The 17,360-nt window shown below is 36.4% G+C and overlaps 1 protein-coding gene across 3 annotated transcripts in view; it reads left to right on the forward strand.

Moving 5' to 3' along the window:
- The first annotated feature begins 2,996 nt into the window (after window positions 1-2,996).
- The window catches only part of LOC117341487, a 34,686-nt gene continuing 20,322 nt past the window's right edge, over window positions 2,997-17,360 (forward strand). Inside the window, exons 1-5 of one of the 3 annotated variants that reach the window (XM_033903360.1) lie at window positions 2,997-3,114; window positions 8,870-9,168; window positions 10,738-10,815; window positions 14,552-14,740; window positions 15,898-16,790. In XM_033903360.1, coding sequence (XP_033759251.1) covers window positions 8,880-9,168; window positions 10,738-10,815; window positions 14,552-14,740; window positions 15,898-16,556 — 1,215 coding nt within the window. In that variant the 5' untranslated portion in view covers window positions 2,997-3,114; window positions 8,870-8,879 and the 3' untranslated portion in view covers window positions 16,557-16,790. Of the gene's footprint in view, window positions 3,115-8,869; window positions 9,169-10,737; window positions 10,816-14,551; window positions 14,741-15,897; window positions 16,791-17,360 lie in introns of those variants that run through there. The other 2 variants (XM_033903361.1, XM_033903362.1) reach the window with 2 other exon arrangements.

The raw sequence follows: 17,360 nt of genomic DNA on the forward strand, positions 1-17,360 counted from the left end.
GTTCGTTCATTTATTACATTTTTACCAGTGAAATATCAAAAATTATTCTATAAAAGTGATATTTTTCATTAGTGAAGAATATCACTTTTGCTGATTTGACCAATCAAATTAAAAATTAGAAAATACCAAAATAATTGACCAATCAGAAACCCCGACATATATGTCACAACCTGGACAGGGGAAACTACTGTTTTTGTTTACAAATTATCGCTGTAGTCCTAGTTAGCATACGGGATAGGGTTTTCGTTGATAAAAAAAATGCACACTCGTGAAAAATATCAAAATATTAGCCCCACTCGTGAAATATATTTGGTATTACTGAAGACACTGTTAGATATCCTCTATTTATTTCACCAGCAGTTTTATATTATAAACACCAGCATTTATTTGTTTATCTTTTTTAAAGATATTTCTTGTTTAAATATGTATTGCAGTATTTACATACATAAGTTTATAATCACAGTATTTATAAAGTGATATATATATATACATATACATGTATATGTACATACTAGGAAGCGATACAAAGGGAAGTAACTATGGCTGGTCAAAATGATTTACACAAAAATGACCAACACATTATTACGAGTTGAATATCTGTAATATGTGTACAATCTGCATCCACGTATGTATATTGCAATCCAGGAATTCATATAATCTAATAGACTATTTATCACTATAGGATCATATCAGCTATCAATATTCCGATGGTTTCTGATGTTTTGTCAACCTTTTAAAAAATCTTGTAAGGGCCGGTAAACACACCGGGTAGGAAAAGACAGCTGATAAGCGCTATATGACGCTACTCGATGATTATCGTCGTGCCAGCCATCAAAACGCTTACACTCGGGTAGAGATATATCTCTGGTCACGGAACAGATCCATGTAAGATTGTATTAGTCCCACGTACGCTCGACCCATCTTCCATAACTTCGTATACTTAGCCTTTCTCACATATGGTGCCAGGGCCAGAAGAAACTCGGGCTTATAAGCTACATGTTCATGAAGGATTAGCAGTTAAGTTTAGATATACTGTAAATATGGAAAACAGTTTGGAACACAATTTTAGCAAAGTTTGATTTAAGCTTCGACTTATTGGGATGTATATAATGTCTCTTTGATATCCTGGTCCATCTTTCGCTGTCAAAGCCCCACCCCTGGTCCCAGTAGGCAAATGTTATTCTATTTAAGTCATGAAAATATATTTCATAGGTGTGTGATATAGCAACGGTTATAAATAATATTTCTTAGCAACCATGGTTTCTTAAAATATGTTTGGCTGCATCTACGAGCTCAAGCGGTATTGGAAAAAGTTAAAGACCACTTCAAGGGGCACAATCCTTAATTCGTTTGAATAAAGTTTTGGTCATCAAAATTAAACCGACGTATTTTTCCAAGTAGTAAAGTTATAATATTTACATTAATACGGCAGCTTTACTTTCAAGATAAACTAAAGTTCTTTGAGTATTAGGTCCTGAAAATTCTTTAATCGACCCGAAGCATCACTAATTACCACAAAGTCATGCGGTATTTGTATACGATACGCGTTTTTCCTGTACATTTCGGTGTTTATTTCATTACTTGTTGGCAGAAACGCTCATATAATCATCGTTTGGACATAGATTTCATCAACAGAAATTGTGCATATTTCTGATGTCCGAAGGGAATGCAACTGTGTAAATTCATAAGCTGACTTTTCAGATATTTTAATTGGTCATTTACAAGCGTATAAATAAGTCCGAATGTACCACACAAAATATTTCTTGTCTGCCAATCTTCATGAATAAGATAAATAAATAAATGAAATGAAAAAAATGGGTCCACAATACAGAATATATTAATGTCTACAGCTGTATAGATCATTTATGTTAATTAGCAGATTCTATTTCCCATTCGGGTATATGATCATCACCAAGTCTAACTGGAGAGAATCCATCCACACACGAGTCTCAATAATTTGCAATCATCACATCTTATGTCATCATGACATTTACCATTCTCTAAAATCACCAAATACATAGCAGAGCATTCAGATTAGAAATATATACACGTACTTTTCGAATGGGTTAGGGAAGCTTCTTTGTCAGAATTTGTTAGGAAGAGAGAGAGAGAGAGAGAGAGAGAGAGAGATGATGTCATATAACATTCTGATAGTACAAAAGAAAAAAAGAAAAGAAAAAAAGAAATGACGCATTCATTTGGATAATGTAAAAAATGAAAATGACTTCATACAAAATTAACATTCTGATAATGAAAAATAAATAGAGGTTATCTAACAGTGTCTTCAGTATTATTAAAAATATTTCACGAGTGGGGCTAATATTTTGATATTTTTCACGAGTGCGCAGCACGAGTGAAAAATATCAAAATATTAGCCACACGAGTGAAATATATTTTGTATTACTGAAGTAACTGTTAGATATTCTGTTTATTACATTTTTTATCAACGAAAAACCTACCCCGTATGCTAACTAGGCCTACAGCGAAAGTTTGCATACAAAAAAATGTAGTTCCCCCTGTCCAGGTGCTGACATATATGTCGGGCTTTCTGATTGGTCAATTATTGTGGTATTTTCTAATCATTAATTTGATTGGTCAAATCAGCAAAAGTGATATTTTTCACTAGTGAAAAATATGATATTCTTCACTAGTGAAAAATATCACTTTTATAGAATGAATAATTTTTGATATTTCACTGGTAAAAATGTAATAAAAATGATTTCATACCACTTTCTGATAAAGAAAAATAGAAATTATCAATTCAACATTTTGATAAGGAAAAAAGAAAATGACTTCATACTGCATTCTGATTTATAATGAAAAACAAAAATGACTTATAATTCGTACCATTATAATTGGAAAAGTTACCGACTAAACCTGTGTCATTTTAGCAACCATGTTTAACATGGGGCACATACGGGGCAAAGCTGTGGTCAGTACACTAATCCATCCAAAATAAAATAGAATTTAATATGGGTATTATCATTTGGGTATAACCCGTCGGAACCTCAAATACCCGTCATAGCTGTTTAATTAAAACGTCACAGGAAGTAAATTAATCAAACTGTGCTGGGGTAGTCTGGTCAGCTGTCAAAGTGAAACTCTTTGTTTAAGGTAAGTTTCATCAATTAAGACCTATTGATTATGGTTCAAATGTGACTGAATATATCTATTGTAGATACCGATAGTTTATACAATAATGTAAATGTAGATAAACGTCATTTTGAACATTTCAAATGTCGTGTGTATTACTATTGTGGGGCGGTTTTGTTCAGTTTATTATAGGACTACATGTACATTGTATTATCCTGGGAAAAACCGTGACGCCTCAATAGAGAATCTGTACATGTAGCTTCTTTGTCAGAATTTGTTTGGAAAAGTCACTGGCATATTTAATTTCTACACCTATAGAAATGTATGCAGGTTTAATGTTTATTGTTAAAATATTAACATTTTACAAAAACGAAACTGAGGTCGCTATTTAGGTCAAGCATAATCGGCTCGAGGCCCAGTTATCATAAATTGACAATTTACAATAAGGGACAATGATAATCTCTTTCTAAACAGTAACATTTTGTGTATACATTGTCTGCTAATGTTTTATGGAATGTCAGGTAATAACGGTTTCTAAGTTAAACTAGTGTCAAGTTGAATATTAACGTTCGCACAGACAATACCGCTTATCTAAAATAGATAGGTCATATCTATTTATAGGTTACTATTTATAGATTTAGGAAAATCCTGTGGTTTGCTCCAAGCTCTTGTGTGGAGAGTTTACTTATCAACCACAAGTGACTATCGTCCATGTTAGTCTGCATTGCTAATTAGTTTAATTATCAAATACAAGTGCTTATCGTCCATGTTAGCATGCATTGATAATTAGTTTAATTATCAAATACAAGTGTCTATCGTCCATGTTAGCATGCATTGATAATTAGTTTAATTATCAAATACAAGTGCCTATCGTCCATGTTAGCATGCATTGATAATTAGTTGAATTATCAAATACAAGTGCTTATCGTCCATGGTAGCGTGGGTTATTAGCTCACTTGGTGAGCTTATGGCATGGCGTGGCGTGGCGTCCGTCCGTCAACTTTTCCTTTAAATCGCTACTAGTCCTAAACTACTCAGTGGATTTTGACCAAATTTGGTTTGAAGCATCCTTGGATGAAGGGGAACCAATTTTGTATAAACGGTGGTTCTGCCCCCAGGGGCCTGAGGGGCGGGGCCCAATAGGGGAAATATAGCAAATTCTTTGAAATCCTTCTTCTTCTGTAGGAATAAAGGGATTTGATCCATATTTGGTCTGAAACATCCTTGGGAGAAGGGGAACCGAGTTTGTATAATTTTTTACTCTGAACCCCCAGGGGCCTGAGGGGCGGGGCCCAATAGGGAAAATAGGGATTAATCCTTTAAATTGCTATTTATCATTAAGTTATGAATGGATTTGAACCAAATTTGGTCTGGAATATCCTTGGGGGAAGGGGGAAAGAGTTTGAATAAATATTGACTCTGACCCCCTTTGTGCCTAAAGGATGGGGCCAAATAGGGTAAATAAAGATTTGTCTTTATATCACTACTAGTCATAAAGTTCTAAATGGAAATCAACCAAATTTGGCCAGGAACATCGTTTGGGGAAGGGGGAAAGTGTTTGTATAACTTTTTAGTCTGACCCCAAGGGGCCAAAGGGGCAGGGCCCAATAGGGAAAATAGAGTAAATTCCTTAAATCACTACTAGTCATCAAGTTATGAATGGATTTGAACCCAATTTGGTCAGAAACATCCTTGGTGAAAAGGGAACAGATTTTGCAAAAATGGTTACTTCGACCCTCCATCCCATAACTATGTATAACATTGCTGGACATTAAGGGATAAACACAATTCTTATGTAAAAATAGGCCCAAGGGTCTGTCCCCACCCAAAGAGACTTAGTTTCTTTAAGCAGAATTATATTGTAAAAATAATTTGTAGGGTCTTTCAGTCCCTTAGAGAGTATATGTATTAACAAATTGAACATGGACATTATTTTGACATTTGGTCAAATCCAACCAGGTGAGTGATACAGGCCCCATGGGCCTCTTGTTTATTTATTTTTGATACCTGATTCTTGGACCTGAGCATATGTTCATTTGAAATTTCCGTACTTCTTACAGAGATCTATATATAACTGCCATCTACATATATAACTGTCATCTATATATAACTGCCATCAGAGACACTGCTGGCTATCCGTAGCTGGCATATTACAAATCTTTCCAAATCAATAATTCGTAGCATTTTAAAAATATAAAAAGATGTATGACATGCCGTTTTGGGGTTTTACTTATTTAATTCAGTTGTATTTGATGATGAGATATATCTGTATAAAATCACAACGGTGACATCATTATACATTAGTAACGTAGACCGACAGTGACGTCATACATTAGTAACATAGACCGACAGTGACGTCATTATACATAAGTAACTTAGACCGACAGTGACATCATTATACATTAGTAACGTAGACCGACAGTGATCTCATTATACATTAGTAACGTAGACCGACAGTGACCTCATTATACATTAGTAACGTAGATCGACAATGACGTTATTATACATTAGTAACGTAGACCGACATTGACGTCATACATTAGTAACGTAGATCGACAGTGACGTCATTATACATTAGTAACGTAGATCGACAGTGACGTTATTATACATAAGTAACGTAGACCGAGTGACGTTATACATTAGTTACGTAGACCGACAGTGACATCATTATCCATCAGTAACGTAGACCAACAATGACGTCATATATTAGTAACGTAGAACGACAGTGACGTCATTATACATTAGTAACGTAGACCGACAGTGACATCATTATACATAAGTAGCGTATACCGCCAGTGACGTTATACATTAGTAACGTAGACCGACAGTGACGTCATATATTAGTAACGTAGACCGACAATGACGTCATATATCAGTAACGTAGATCGACAATGACGTCATATATTAGTAACGTAGAACGACAGTGACGTCATACATTAGTAACGTAGACCGACAGGGACGTCATACATTAGTAACGTAGACCGACAATGACGTCATTATACATTAGTAACGTAGACCGACAGTGACATCATTATACATAAGTAGCGTAGACCGCCAGTGACGTTATACATTAGTAACGTAGACCGACAGTGACGTCATATATTAGTAACGTAGACCGACAATGACGTCATATATTAGTAACGTAGACCGACAATGACGTCATGTATTAGTAACGTAGACCGACAGGGACGTCATACATTAGTAACGTAGACCGAAAGGGACGTCATACATTAGTAACGTAGACCGACAGTGACATCATACATTAGTAACGTAGACCAACAGTAACGTCATTATACATTAGTAACGTAGACCGACAGTGACATCATTATACATAAGTAGCGTAGACCGCCAGTGACGTTATACATTAGTAACGTAGACCGACAATGACGTCATATATTTGTAACGTAGACCGACAATGACGTCATATATCAGTAACGTAGATCGACAATGACGTCATATATTAGTAACGTAGAACGACAGTGACGTCATACATTAGTAACGTAGACCGACAGGGACGTCATACATTAGTAACGTAGACCGACAATGACGTCATTATACATTAGTAACGTAGACCGACAGTGACATCATTATACATAAGTAGCGTAGACCGCCAGTGACGTTATACATTAGTAACGTAGACCGACAGTGACGTCATATATTAGTAACGTAGACCGACAATGACGTCATATATTAGTAACGTAGACCGACAATGACGTCATATATTAGTAACGTAGACCGACAGGGACGTCATACATTAGTAACGTAGACCGACAGGGACGTCATACATTAGTAACGTAGACCGACAGTGACATCATACATTAGTAACGTAGACCAACAGTAACGTCATTATACATTAGTAACGTAGACCGACAGTGACATCATTATACATAAGTAGCGTAGACCGCCAGTGACGTTATACATTAGTAACGTAGACCGACAGTGACGTCATATATTAGTAACGTAGACCGACAATGACGTCATATATCAGTAACGTAGATCGACAATGACGTCATATATTAGTAACGTAGAACGACAGTGACGTCATACATTAGTAACGTAGACCGACAGGGACGTCATACATTAGTAACGTAGACCGACAATGACGTCATTATACATTAGTAACGTAGACCGACAGTGACATCATTATACATAAGTAGCGTAGACCGCCAGTGACGTTATACATTAGTAACGTAGACCGACAGTGACATCATATATTAGTAACATAGACCGACAGTGACGTCATATATTAGTAACGTAGACCGACAATGACGTCATATATTAGTAACGTAGACCGACAGTGACGTCATATATTAGTAACGTAGACCGACAATGACGTCATATATTAGTAACGTAGACCGACAGGGACGTCATACATTAGTAACATAGACCGACAGTAACGTCATTATACATTAGTAACGTAGACCGACAGTGACGTCATACATTAGTAACGTAGACTGACAGTGACATCATTATACATAAGTAGCGTAGACCGCCAGCGACGTCATACATTAGTAACGTAGACCGACAGTGACGTCATACATTAGTAACCTAGACCGACAGTGACGTCATACATTTGTAACCTAGACCGACAGTGACGTCATACATTAGTAACATAGAACGACAGTGACGTCATACATTAGTAACGTAGACCGACAGTGACGTCATACATTAGTAACGTAGACCGACAGTGACGTCATACATTAGTGACGTAGACTATCAATGACATAATTATACATTAGTAACATAGACCGACAGTGACATCATATATTAGTATCGTAGACCGACAGGGACGTCATACATTAGTAACATAGATCGACAGTGACGTCATACATTAGTTATGTAGACTGACAATGACATCATTATACATTAGTAACGTAGACCGACAGTGACGTCATACATTAGTAACGTAGACCGACAGTGACGTCATACATTAGTAACGTAGAACGACAATGACGTCATACATTAGTAACGTAGACCAACAGTGACGTCATACATTAGTAACGTAGACCGACAGTGACGTCATACATTAGTAACGTAGACCGACAGGGACGTCATACATTAGTAATATAGATCGACAGTGACGTCATACATTAGTAACGTAGACCCACAGTGACGTCATACATTAGTAACGTAGACCGACAGTGACGTCATACATTAGTAACATAGATCGACAGTGACGTCATACATTAGTTATGTAGACTGACAATGACATCATTATACATTAGTAACTTAGACCGACAGTGACGTCATACATTAGTAACATAGACTGACAGTGACGTCGTTATACATTAGTAGCTTAGACCGACAATGACGTCATACATTAGTACCGTAGACCGACAGTGACGTCATACATTAGTAACGTAGACAGACAGTGACATCATTATAATTAGTAACGTAGACTAGCAGATGACTGACCAGTGACCACCATCTATACCATCTGACGAAGGGTGATTTGATTAGTCCGCCATTTGGTTTGGTGGATTTGGTTTGGTTTAACGTCCTAAAACAGCCAAGGTCATTTAAGGACGTGCCTGGTTTTTGAGGTGTAGGAAAGCCGGAGTACCCAGATAAAAACCACCAGCCTACGGTCAGTAACTGCCAACTGCCCCATGTATGTTTCAACACGCAACCCAAAGGTGGAGGGCTAGTGCTCGAGTGTCGTGACACCTCAACCACTCGGCCACCGCCATCTGATGGTAGTGATAATATTATAATAAAGTTTTATTTAAATGCTATTTTTTTTATATTACCTGCTCTATTTTTTCATAACTGACAGGGCTGACAGAATGGAACCGTCCGAAAAAGACCTTCAACATCATGCTGCTATGGTATTTGAGCTTGCGGAATGTTTTTCACCAACACAACAGGAATGGAAGTCCATTATCAGCAAATGCCTTACAATGAAATACATCAGTGTAAGGGAAAAGGGCGACATTACAAGCATGGAGGATCTCTGCGAATGTTTAATGAAAAAAGAAAAAATTTACTACGGCGATTACAAGCGCTTGAGAGAAATTATAGGAAATCATGGGGAAGCCAAGAGAATAATTGACAAGTTCACGAAACTGATCCGAGGTAAGATCATTGTTACAACATAAATAAAAAAATGTTGAAACGTTTACAACCGATTACTTAAGAAATATTTTACGATGATTTGTGTATTGTTGCAGGATATACAACTCGGACTCAGATATTTTGCAATTAAATTAATAACGAAGGCCGCAGGCCTGAGTTATTAATTAAAATTGCAAAATATCCGAGTCCGAGTTGTATATCCTGCAACAATACACGAGTCAAAGTTGATTATTTCTATTCTACCATGTACTGTTTAGTTCTGAGATCGACCTCTTTCTAATAGAAAAACAGCAAAGAAACCCTGGGAAAACCTTGTAATTTATTTCTTGAGTATTGCATTATTTGTTGATGAAATATACATTTCTTTACAGGCACTACAGTACTACGATCAAGAGCATCTATCATATGGCATTGATTTTGAAAATTTAAAAAAAATGAATAAAAAAAAGAAAAGAAAAGAAAAGAAGTGGGAATCCGTAGGATTCGAACTTGCGTCGTGATAAAAATTTAACCCATTAGCCCACTCGGCTATAATCATCTTATTTGAAATATGTGAATATTAGATGGCAGGTGCCTGACTCGTTTTATAAAATAATAACATATAGAGTACATATAAATCTCATTTATATGTACAGTACTCTATATGTTATTATTTTATAAAACGAGTCAGGCACCTGTGATTAGATATATAAAATTGTAACAGCCGTGACTCACGAGCGTGTATTATTGGCACGAGCGTGTATTATTGGAAAATAATACATGGTTTTCAACCAATCAAAACTGGCGCTGCATAGCAAACATGGTAGAATGATAAATTGTATCCTTTCAAATACGTATTCCCCATAGAAATGAAATCAGGTTTTGTATTACCAAGTTTCGGTGTCTATAACCAAACAAAATTGCCCACTCCGAGAAAGTATGTAACTTCAGATTGGTAAGGTAATTAGCTATATATAGTTCCGAGGCATGTCTGATGAGGATAACAGGGCTGTTACCGAAAACTAGCAATAACTTTATTAGTTGTGTCTTATAACCTTTTATATATATGTAACAATAGGTTGGTAAGCAAAACTGTGGAAAACAATATTCTTTTACATTTCTGACAATTATGATCTTACCGTTTGAGAGTCGAGTCCTGGTTTTATAACATTAAGACACACTTCCTTTAAAGTGGGTTCACATGTTTGTTTTTCTTACGCTGTCAAACTTCGTTATTTGAACTTATTCGAAGACCATTATTATCTCGAGGTAAAAATTCAGTTCAACAAAAAAAAAGTTTTATTTTAAAAAACTTGTTAACTCGAACACTGGGGATATCTCGAAGTTTTCTCGCGACCTAACTGACTTCGAGATAACAATGTTGACTTATTCGGCTGAATTTGTTTTGATATCTCTTACTCCGATTTTACTACTGGTAGATACTCATACGATAAATGGTGTCAATTTTGCATGTCTTTTTCCTGGTAATTTGATACTCAATAGCTGTAAATATTGAATTGTATATACCGGTAGTCATTAACTGAATAAAACAATTGATTTGGAAAATTCATGCCTGCTTATCATGTCTAGGTGAAAAGGACGGTTGTGAAAACTACGATCCTGGAAGTGACGAAGATGAACCGTCCAATACACCCAAACGACCCAAAGGTAAACATAGAGAATACATGGTCATTGTCTTAAAATATAAGCTGTACTTTGGCGAGGGTAAAGAAAGACAAAAGTGCCGACCCTTGACGAGCCACTTTTGTCTTTCTGTCCTGAAGTTAGCCTATCAAAAATAATGATTATAAACAAGAAATATCTTTAAACAAGAAATATCTTTTAAAAAGATGAACGGCATAGTTTTAATGCTGGTGGTCATAATGTAAAACTACTGGTGAAATAAATTAACGAACTACGATGTAATTAATAAATGCGCAGTTTCAGCACGGATAACAAAATTATATCAGTTTGAATCATTTTTGGTGATAATAAGACTACAAATGTGTCATTTGAATAGATGCATCCACTTATTCAGCTTACATTCAATTTAAAAGGGACATCACGGTAAAAACGTTGCAATTTTCACTGAATGTACGCGTTTTGTTCCTTTCCAGTTATGTTTCTGTGCTGTTCCAATGTTCACAGTCAATCCCTATGTCCAGCTTGACCACTCGATTTAGTTGGGAATCCCCCTCTAAATATAGCGCGGAAATTATTTTTAGATCATTACGTGACTGTTTTGAAATCGTGGCAACACAAACACACGATAGGCCTAGTTTACAAGGCGATATCTATATTCCATCTGGGTTAGTTGGATAACGATATAATACACAGTGGTTTAAATGTTAGATAACACGTTCTGTAAATGTTACGGCACATATATTTATGTGTAAATAAGTGTACAGTATAGTGACAGTAGCGATGTACTGGTACAGACTGTATTTGTGTAAATATTACCGAGATTATCATGACCTACTATCAAACAATCAAGCAGCATACGAGCGGCGTCCGTATTACTGCTGTTTTCATGTTTGAACTGTTACAATCTATTGTACTGCTTCCCAAGTTTAATTCTAGGATTGTGTTTGACCCATTTTCCTATTATTCTCTTCATTGCGGAAGCTGTTATAGTTTTCAACCGCAGTCGATTCACATTGGAAGCCATTTTTGTTTCCGTATATGTCACAACATTTGCATATTCAGCATTTTGCATTGACCGCTACATTGACCAATCACATACTTCATCTTGACCAGAACGCCACCTGTCGCGTCATATCCGGGGCCAAAACCAAATTAGACGGCTATGCCGAATAAACGTTGTTTTGCTAGGAAGTAGGTCAGTCGAATTGACGCACGTGCTAATATTCCAAAATACAGCTGCTTTCCGTCACAGCTGCGGTGGCAGTTGCGGGATAAATCTCTTTACATGTATATTGTTTCGGGCACCACTTGTTTGACGAGTTTCGGTTTAACATCAATGTAATGTTAAATGATATCGTGATAATTCATTAAGGGAAACTGTGTACCCCCGTCCAAAATAATGTTTGATTGTGCGGAATACCTAAATAAACCTTAGTATTAGAATAATCTCTTGTGTAAATTTATAACTTCAAATCTGTCACTTTCTGTTAAAACAGGCTGATGATCAGGGCCTAGTTGTTCAAAAAGTGATTAGCTTAATCACTTGATTAGTGAACATTTTATTTCTCATTTGTTGAAAAATCTGTGAGTATATCATCTTGAAATTATGCCATTTGGAAGACAATCTAATTAAAATCTAGATGATCATTATCATTACGTTACATGAATATCTAACAACATCCCATAAGGGGTCACGTCAGTGTGACCTTTTGGATTAACCAATAAACTGACTACTTCCAGAATCTTGGAAGTGAATTTAATATGTCCTAATTAGCATGAATAGAGTGTATAGATTGTATAATCTGTCAATTTGTTTCAAGGCATTTCGTCCTATAAAGCATATATAGATAAACACTGTGCCGAAATGGTTTGCTTCAGATGCATGCTGTGACGAAATGTTTTGCTTTGATGATACCGACAAAATGCCAATTCGCCCTGAAAGTGAAATACGCACATCTCAGAGGTCATCAGAACGTGACCCCTTATGGGATGTTGTTAGATGTTCATGTAACGTAGTGAGAATGACCATCTAGATTTTGATTAGATTGTTTGGAAGAGAATTAAGAATTGTCAAGTTAGTTCAACCAGAAATTATTATATCAGGATTTGAAAAATGTTGTTAAAATGTGATTAGCCCAATCACCTTTTGAACAACTGGGCCCTTGTGTTTAGGAGAAAGGACGAGTGATGTTACTCGTGAAGAAAAATGGCGTTGAAAATAAGTCTGATCAATAACTTAATTGTTTTAGAAGAAGATTTTAACTAAAATATTATCATCCCAATATGTCATTTAACTTGGTGATCTTACGAAGAGTATAAAAGTCCAAGGAGTAGTAGTGTGCAGCCAGCCGCGATCGAACCCGTGACCCTTGGCTTACTGGTCCGCGCCGCCGCTCTATCGACTGAGCTAAACGGAAATTCCCCCTAGCCCAAAGCTAGAAGGCGACCATACAATTATGTACAGTATTTACAATTAAAACCCGACTTGCTAAAAGAGTATAAGACATTATGAGAGTTGTTATTGTTGTGTCAACTACGTCTTCGAAACTCGTGTAGGAGCGAGGAAAATATGCCATCTGTACCTTGCTGCATGTCGACATGCCCCCATTGCAAAACTTTGGATCTTAAATAATTCCTTTCTTTCCTCAATGATTTGTGTAGAGCCCCTACACTGGACATGGTGCCAGGGCCAGAGGAAACTCCGAAAGTCTTGTTCAAGATAAACCTAATTCAAATACTTTTACCTGTTTCAAGAAATTGCGTTATAGATTATGTATATATAGTAACATCCTTATTGGTGTACTTGGAATACTTATTATTTGTTTGGTAATTCTTAAATATTCTGAGATATGTAGTGAGGAATTCTCATAATACGTACTTAATCTCTAACATTTTATTGAACTGTCTTTCTTATAACTATGTAATGTGTAACAGATTGTGTATTACTTTCGTTAACTTATATTTGGAACATCAAACTGCTGCATGCTTGGAATTTTATGGGGACATCTTACGTCAGATTCCCAGCACATTACATGAATAGAACTATGCACTGAACTTTTGAACTTTGTGTTACACGTATCTTACTATGGTGTAAGTATGAACCAAATCTATTTAGAGGTACTTAGGATATGACTGCATAATCTACATTGTGTTAACAACCTCCACTCCATGGACCTATTAAATGTCGGTTTGTGTTACTCAGGAAGCTGAGAAACAGGCCGGTCTGTGCTGTCGTGGTTGTGTCCTTGGACAAGACATTTTGTCCTAATTGCTTTGGATGTCATGCAATGGGCATCCTATATGTTGTTCAGTGAAGTTGTCACCAACTACTACAAGGAGACCCCGCCTCAAAAAAACCGTGGCTGTGCACAGGGTGCTAAACCCAGCAAACGAAAAAATAAATGACAGTATGAATAGAGGACTATTATTTTACCTGGTACATATCTAATTCATTCTACACTGTATATAGCCCGAGTTTCCTCTGGCCTTGATACCATGTCTGGTGTTAGGGCCAGAGGAAACTCGGGCTACACTGTACACAGCCATCCTTTTAACTAACTGTAACCCTGATTAATACTAGCCACAACATACTGCGCAGTTAGGGAGATCTTCTTTTTAGCTCAATAGGTTGAGCGGAAGACTAGTAAGCCAGAGGTCCTGGGTTCGATCCCTAACGGAGGCAGTGATCTAGATTTAATTAATCATGTGCTCTATTACATATCCATAGTAAGTGATAATTTGAGACACTTTCTATTATCAGCTGAAGAGGATGATTCACATCAGTTCAGAAAAAAGACGGACAATACCCATGATGCACGGATCATTGATGTATGGGCACGTGCGAGGCAATCTGTCGGGCTTATAAAAGGACCTGTATCTGGAGGTACCGGATTTAGAGTAGGCACGTTTTACATAATGACTGCTTACCATGTAGCGGCAGATATAACAAGTAAGTTTAATGATAGAAGTAGATAATTGATACTATGCTATTGCCATTTTTAGATTCTTCTTATTGTTGACAGAAAACCGTACATATTTCAGCGGTTGCATCAATTATATATACTAGTTCTACAATAAACAAGGGTACAAGGGCCTTGACGGTCACTCAAGTTCTGAAATACATATAATACTGATAGTTGATGGGATGGGGGTTTTTTAATTGAAAATATAACACGTTTGACCAGTGTGACATTGAAGCCAGGTCAAAATCATTCAATTAAACAAACATTTCATTCTGTTTTCGAAGCAAGGCACTGTCCTAGTTTCATGACCTTGGGCGGATTGATTATTGAGAAGCTGATTTTAACATATTTGACCTATGTGACCTTGAAAGTAGGCCAAGGTCATTCACTTGAATAAACTTGGTATCCCTCCCTTGCAGTATGCTACTAGCTCAATATCATGGGTTTGGGCCTCTTAAAAGATTTTAATACATTTGATCCCTGTGACTTTGAGAGTAAGTCAAGGTCATTGCTTTGAACAAACTTCTAAGCTCTTCCATCTAAAGGTGCCTCTGGCCTAATATCATGACCCTGGACCTCACGGTTATTGAGAAGTCATTCAAAAAATTTAACATACTTGACCTGTTACCTTGAAAGTAGGTCAAGGTAATTGTTCTAATTCTTTATTTGTTTAATGAGGATCACAAACAGCCCTAGGGCTACGAGAGATAATTGTCAAGGTAATTGATATGAACAAATCCGATAGTCCTTCATCCCAGCATACTACTGGCCCAATAGCATGACCCTGGGCCTCTCGGTTACAAAGGAAGTTAAAAATGTAAATGAAATCTAAAATTTGGTTGTGGTCAAAATTTGAATGTGCCAAAATTAGTATGTATGAACTGTTTTAACTAAACTTTCTCACTTTCTTTGAGAAAGTGAATATTCAGATGGCAAGGATTTGTAATGTTTCATTTCTGGTCTATCTTTGTCAATATCATAAGTTTGCATACATATGTTAATAACATAAACTACAAAACACAAAAGATATAGGGATCATGGAGTAAAACCTTGTCTGCCTGTTTATATTTCTTGTTGGACCGAGATGATGTCCGAAGTTTTCAGGAATGATTTAGAGTTTTACACTTATCCAATTTCTTTTCAGAGCAACACAAATCTGATAAAGAGAATTGGGCTTATCTAGGTGACAAAAATGTGTGGATCGAGTTCAAATTCCCGGAAAAATATGTTGGTAAAAAGTTTCACTTTGAACCAGAACTGATAACAGGATCCAAGGAGCTTGACTACGCAATTTTAGAACTTAACCAAGCACATACTGATGAGTCTGATCTAGAAATCCCTGAACCAATCAGAAAGTTTCAGAAAATTCACTACGGAGAATACTTTGCTATGTTGGGTTTCCCTCAAGCAAATAATGAAATCATGCAATTTGATTCTGACATTGAGCTTTTTGACCTGGATGTTAATAGTGATCGACGAAACCTTATGATGATAGAGAATGGCGAAGCAAAGCCTGGGTATACAGGAATCTGTGATGACAGGAAAGTCCTGTTTGACTGCTGGGTCCAGTGGGGAGCATCCGGGTCTCCGGGAATTGTGATGGGAAATGACGGAAAAGAACCTGTCTGCACATTGATGTTATTGCGTGGATATCCGCATGTAATCTATTCCAGAGCTAGGGTCCCACGGAAAGAAATGATCGAACAAGGTATCAAAATGGAGACCATCGCTGATGAGCTTAGTCGTAATGGGAAAAGTGGCCAAGATCTGAAAAAGGATATATTTGGCGATTGTTTTTCGTAAGACTGAAAAACTGATGCGGGTGCAAGTATTATTACAGCATTCCGATTTTCAAAAACACTCCAAGGAAAATTTTGCAGCATTCCAACAAGAGACTAGTCGATCCTATTTGTATCAACAGGAACCAACAATTTAGTGATTTACATCTTAGTAAATTCACTGACATTTATTGTGTAAATAATTTCTGGCCTTCATCTTTAAATCATACATGTATTGATGGATTGCTTACAGAAAAAATCAAAGTACTGAAAGTACTGAGGATGGCGTTAATCAGATGAAAAGGTGATATTTGAAATAAAGCAAGAAGAATGATTAAACTGATATCAACATGATTGTTGATAGATACATTCAAGAGTGAGGTTTTAAGTACTTAAACGTTTCTTCTCAAGAGTTTAAAGCCAATTAGATGAAATGGTTTTCAATCCTGATGGACACACAGTGTAATGGTTTAACTGTCTTGATGTACACAATGGTTTTAACCATATTGAAGTTTCAAACAAACTTCTACTAAATTATTTAAACATATCCACTTAAGTCTGTAAAGTCAACACTTTTAGTTAGGTTGTTTAACATTTCTACTAATTGCTTAAACAAGCTTCCACTTAAATAGTTAAACATTTCTACTTAAGTGTTTCAAACAAATTTCTGTTTTAGTAGTTAACATTCATATTAGTTAGGTGTTTAAATCGTCCTGATGAACATAATGCTTTTTACCATCCTGATGACGGTCTTAACTGTCCAATTAAGTTTCAAACTTCCACTTGTCCAGTTCACAGAGACTAGTACTATTGAATTGCATTATCAAAG

Source organism: Pecten maximus, chromosome 13, assembly GCF_902652985.1.
Source record: "Pecten maximus chromosome 13, xPecMax1.1, whole genome shotgun sequence".
Taxonomy (NCBI): Eukaryota; Metazoa; Mollusca; class Bivalvia; order Pectinida; family Pectinidae; genus Pecten; species Pecten maximus.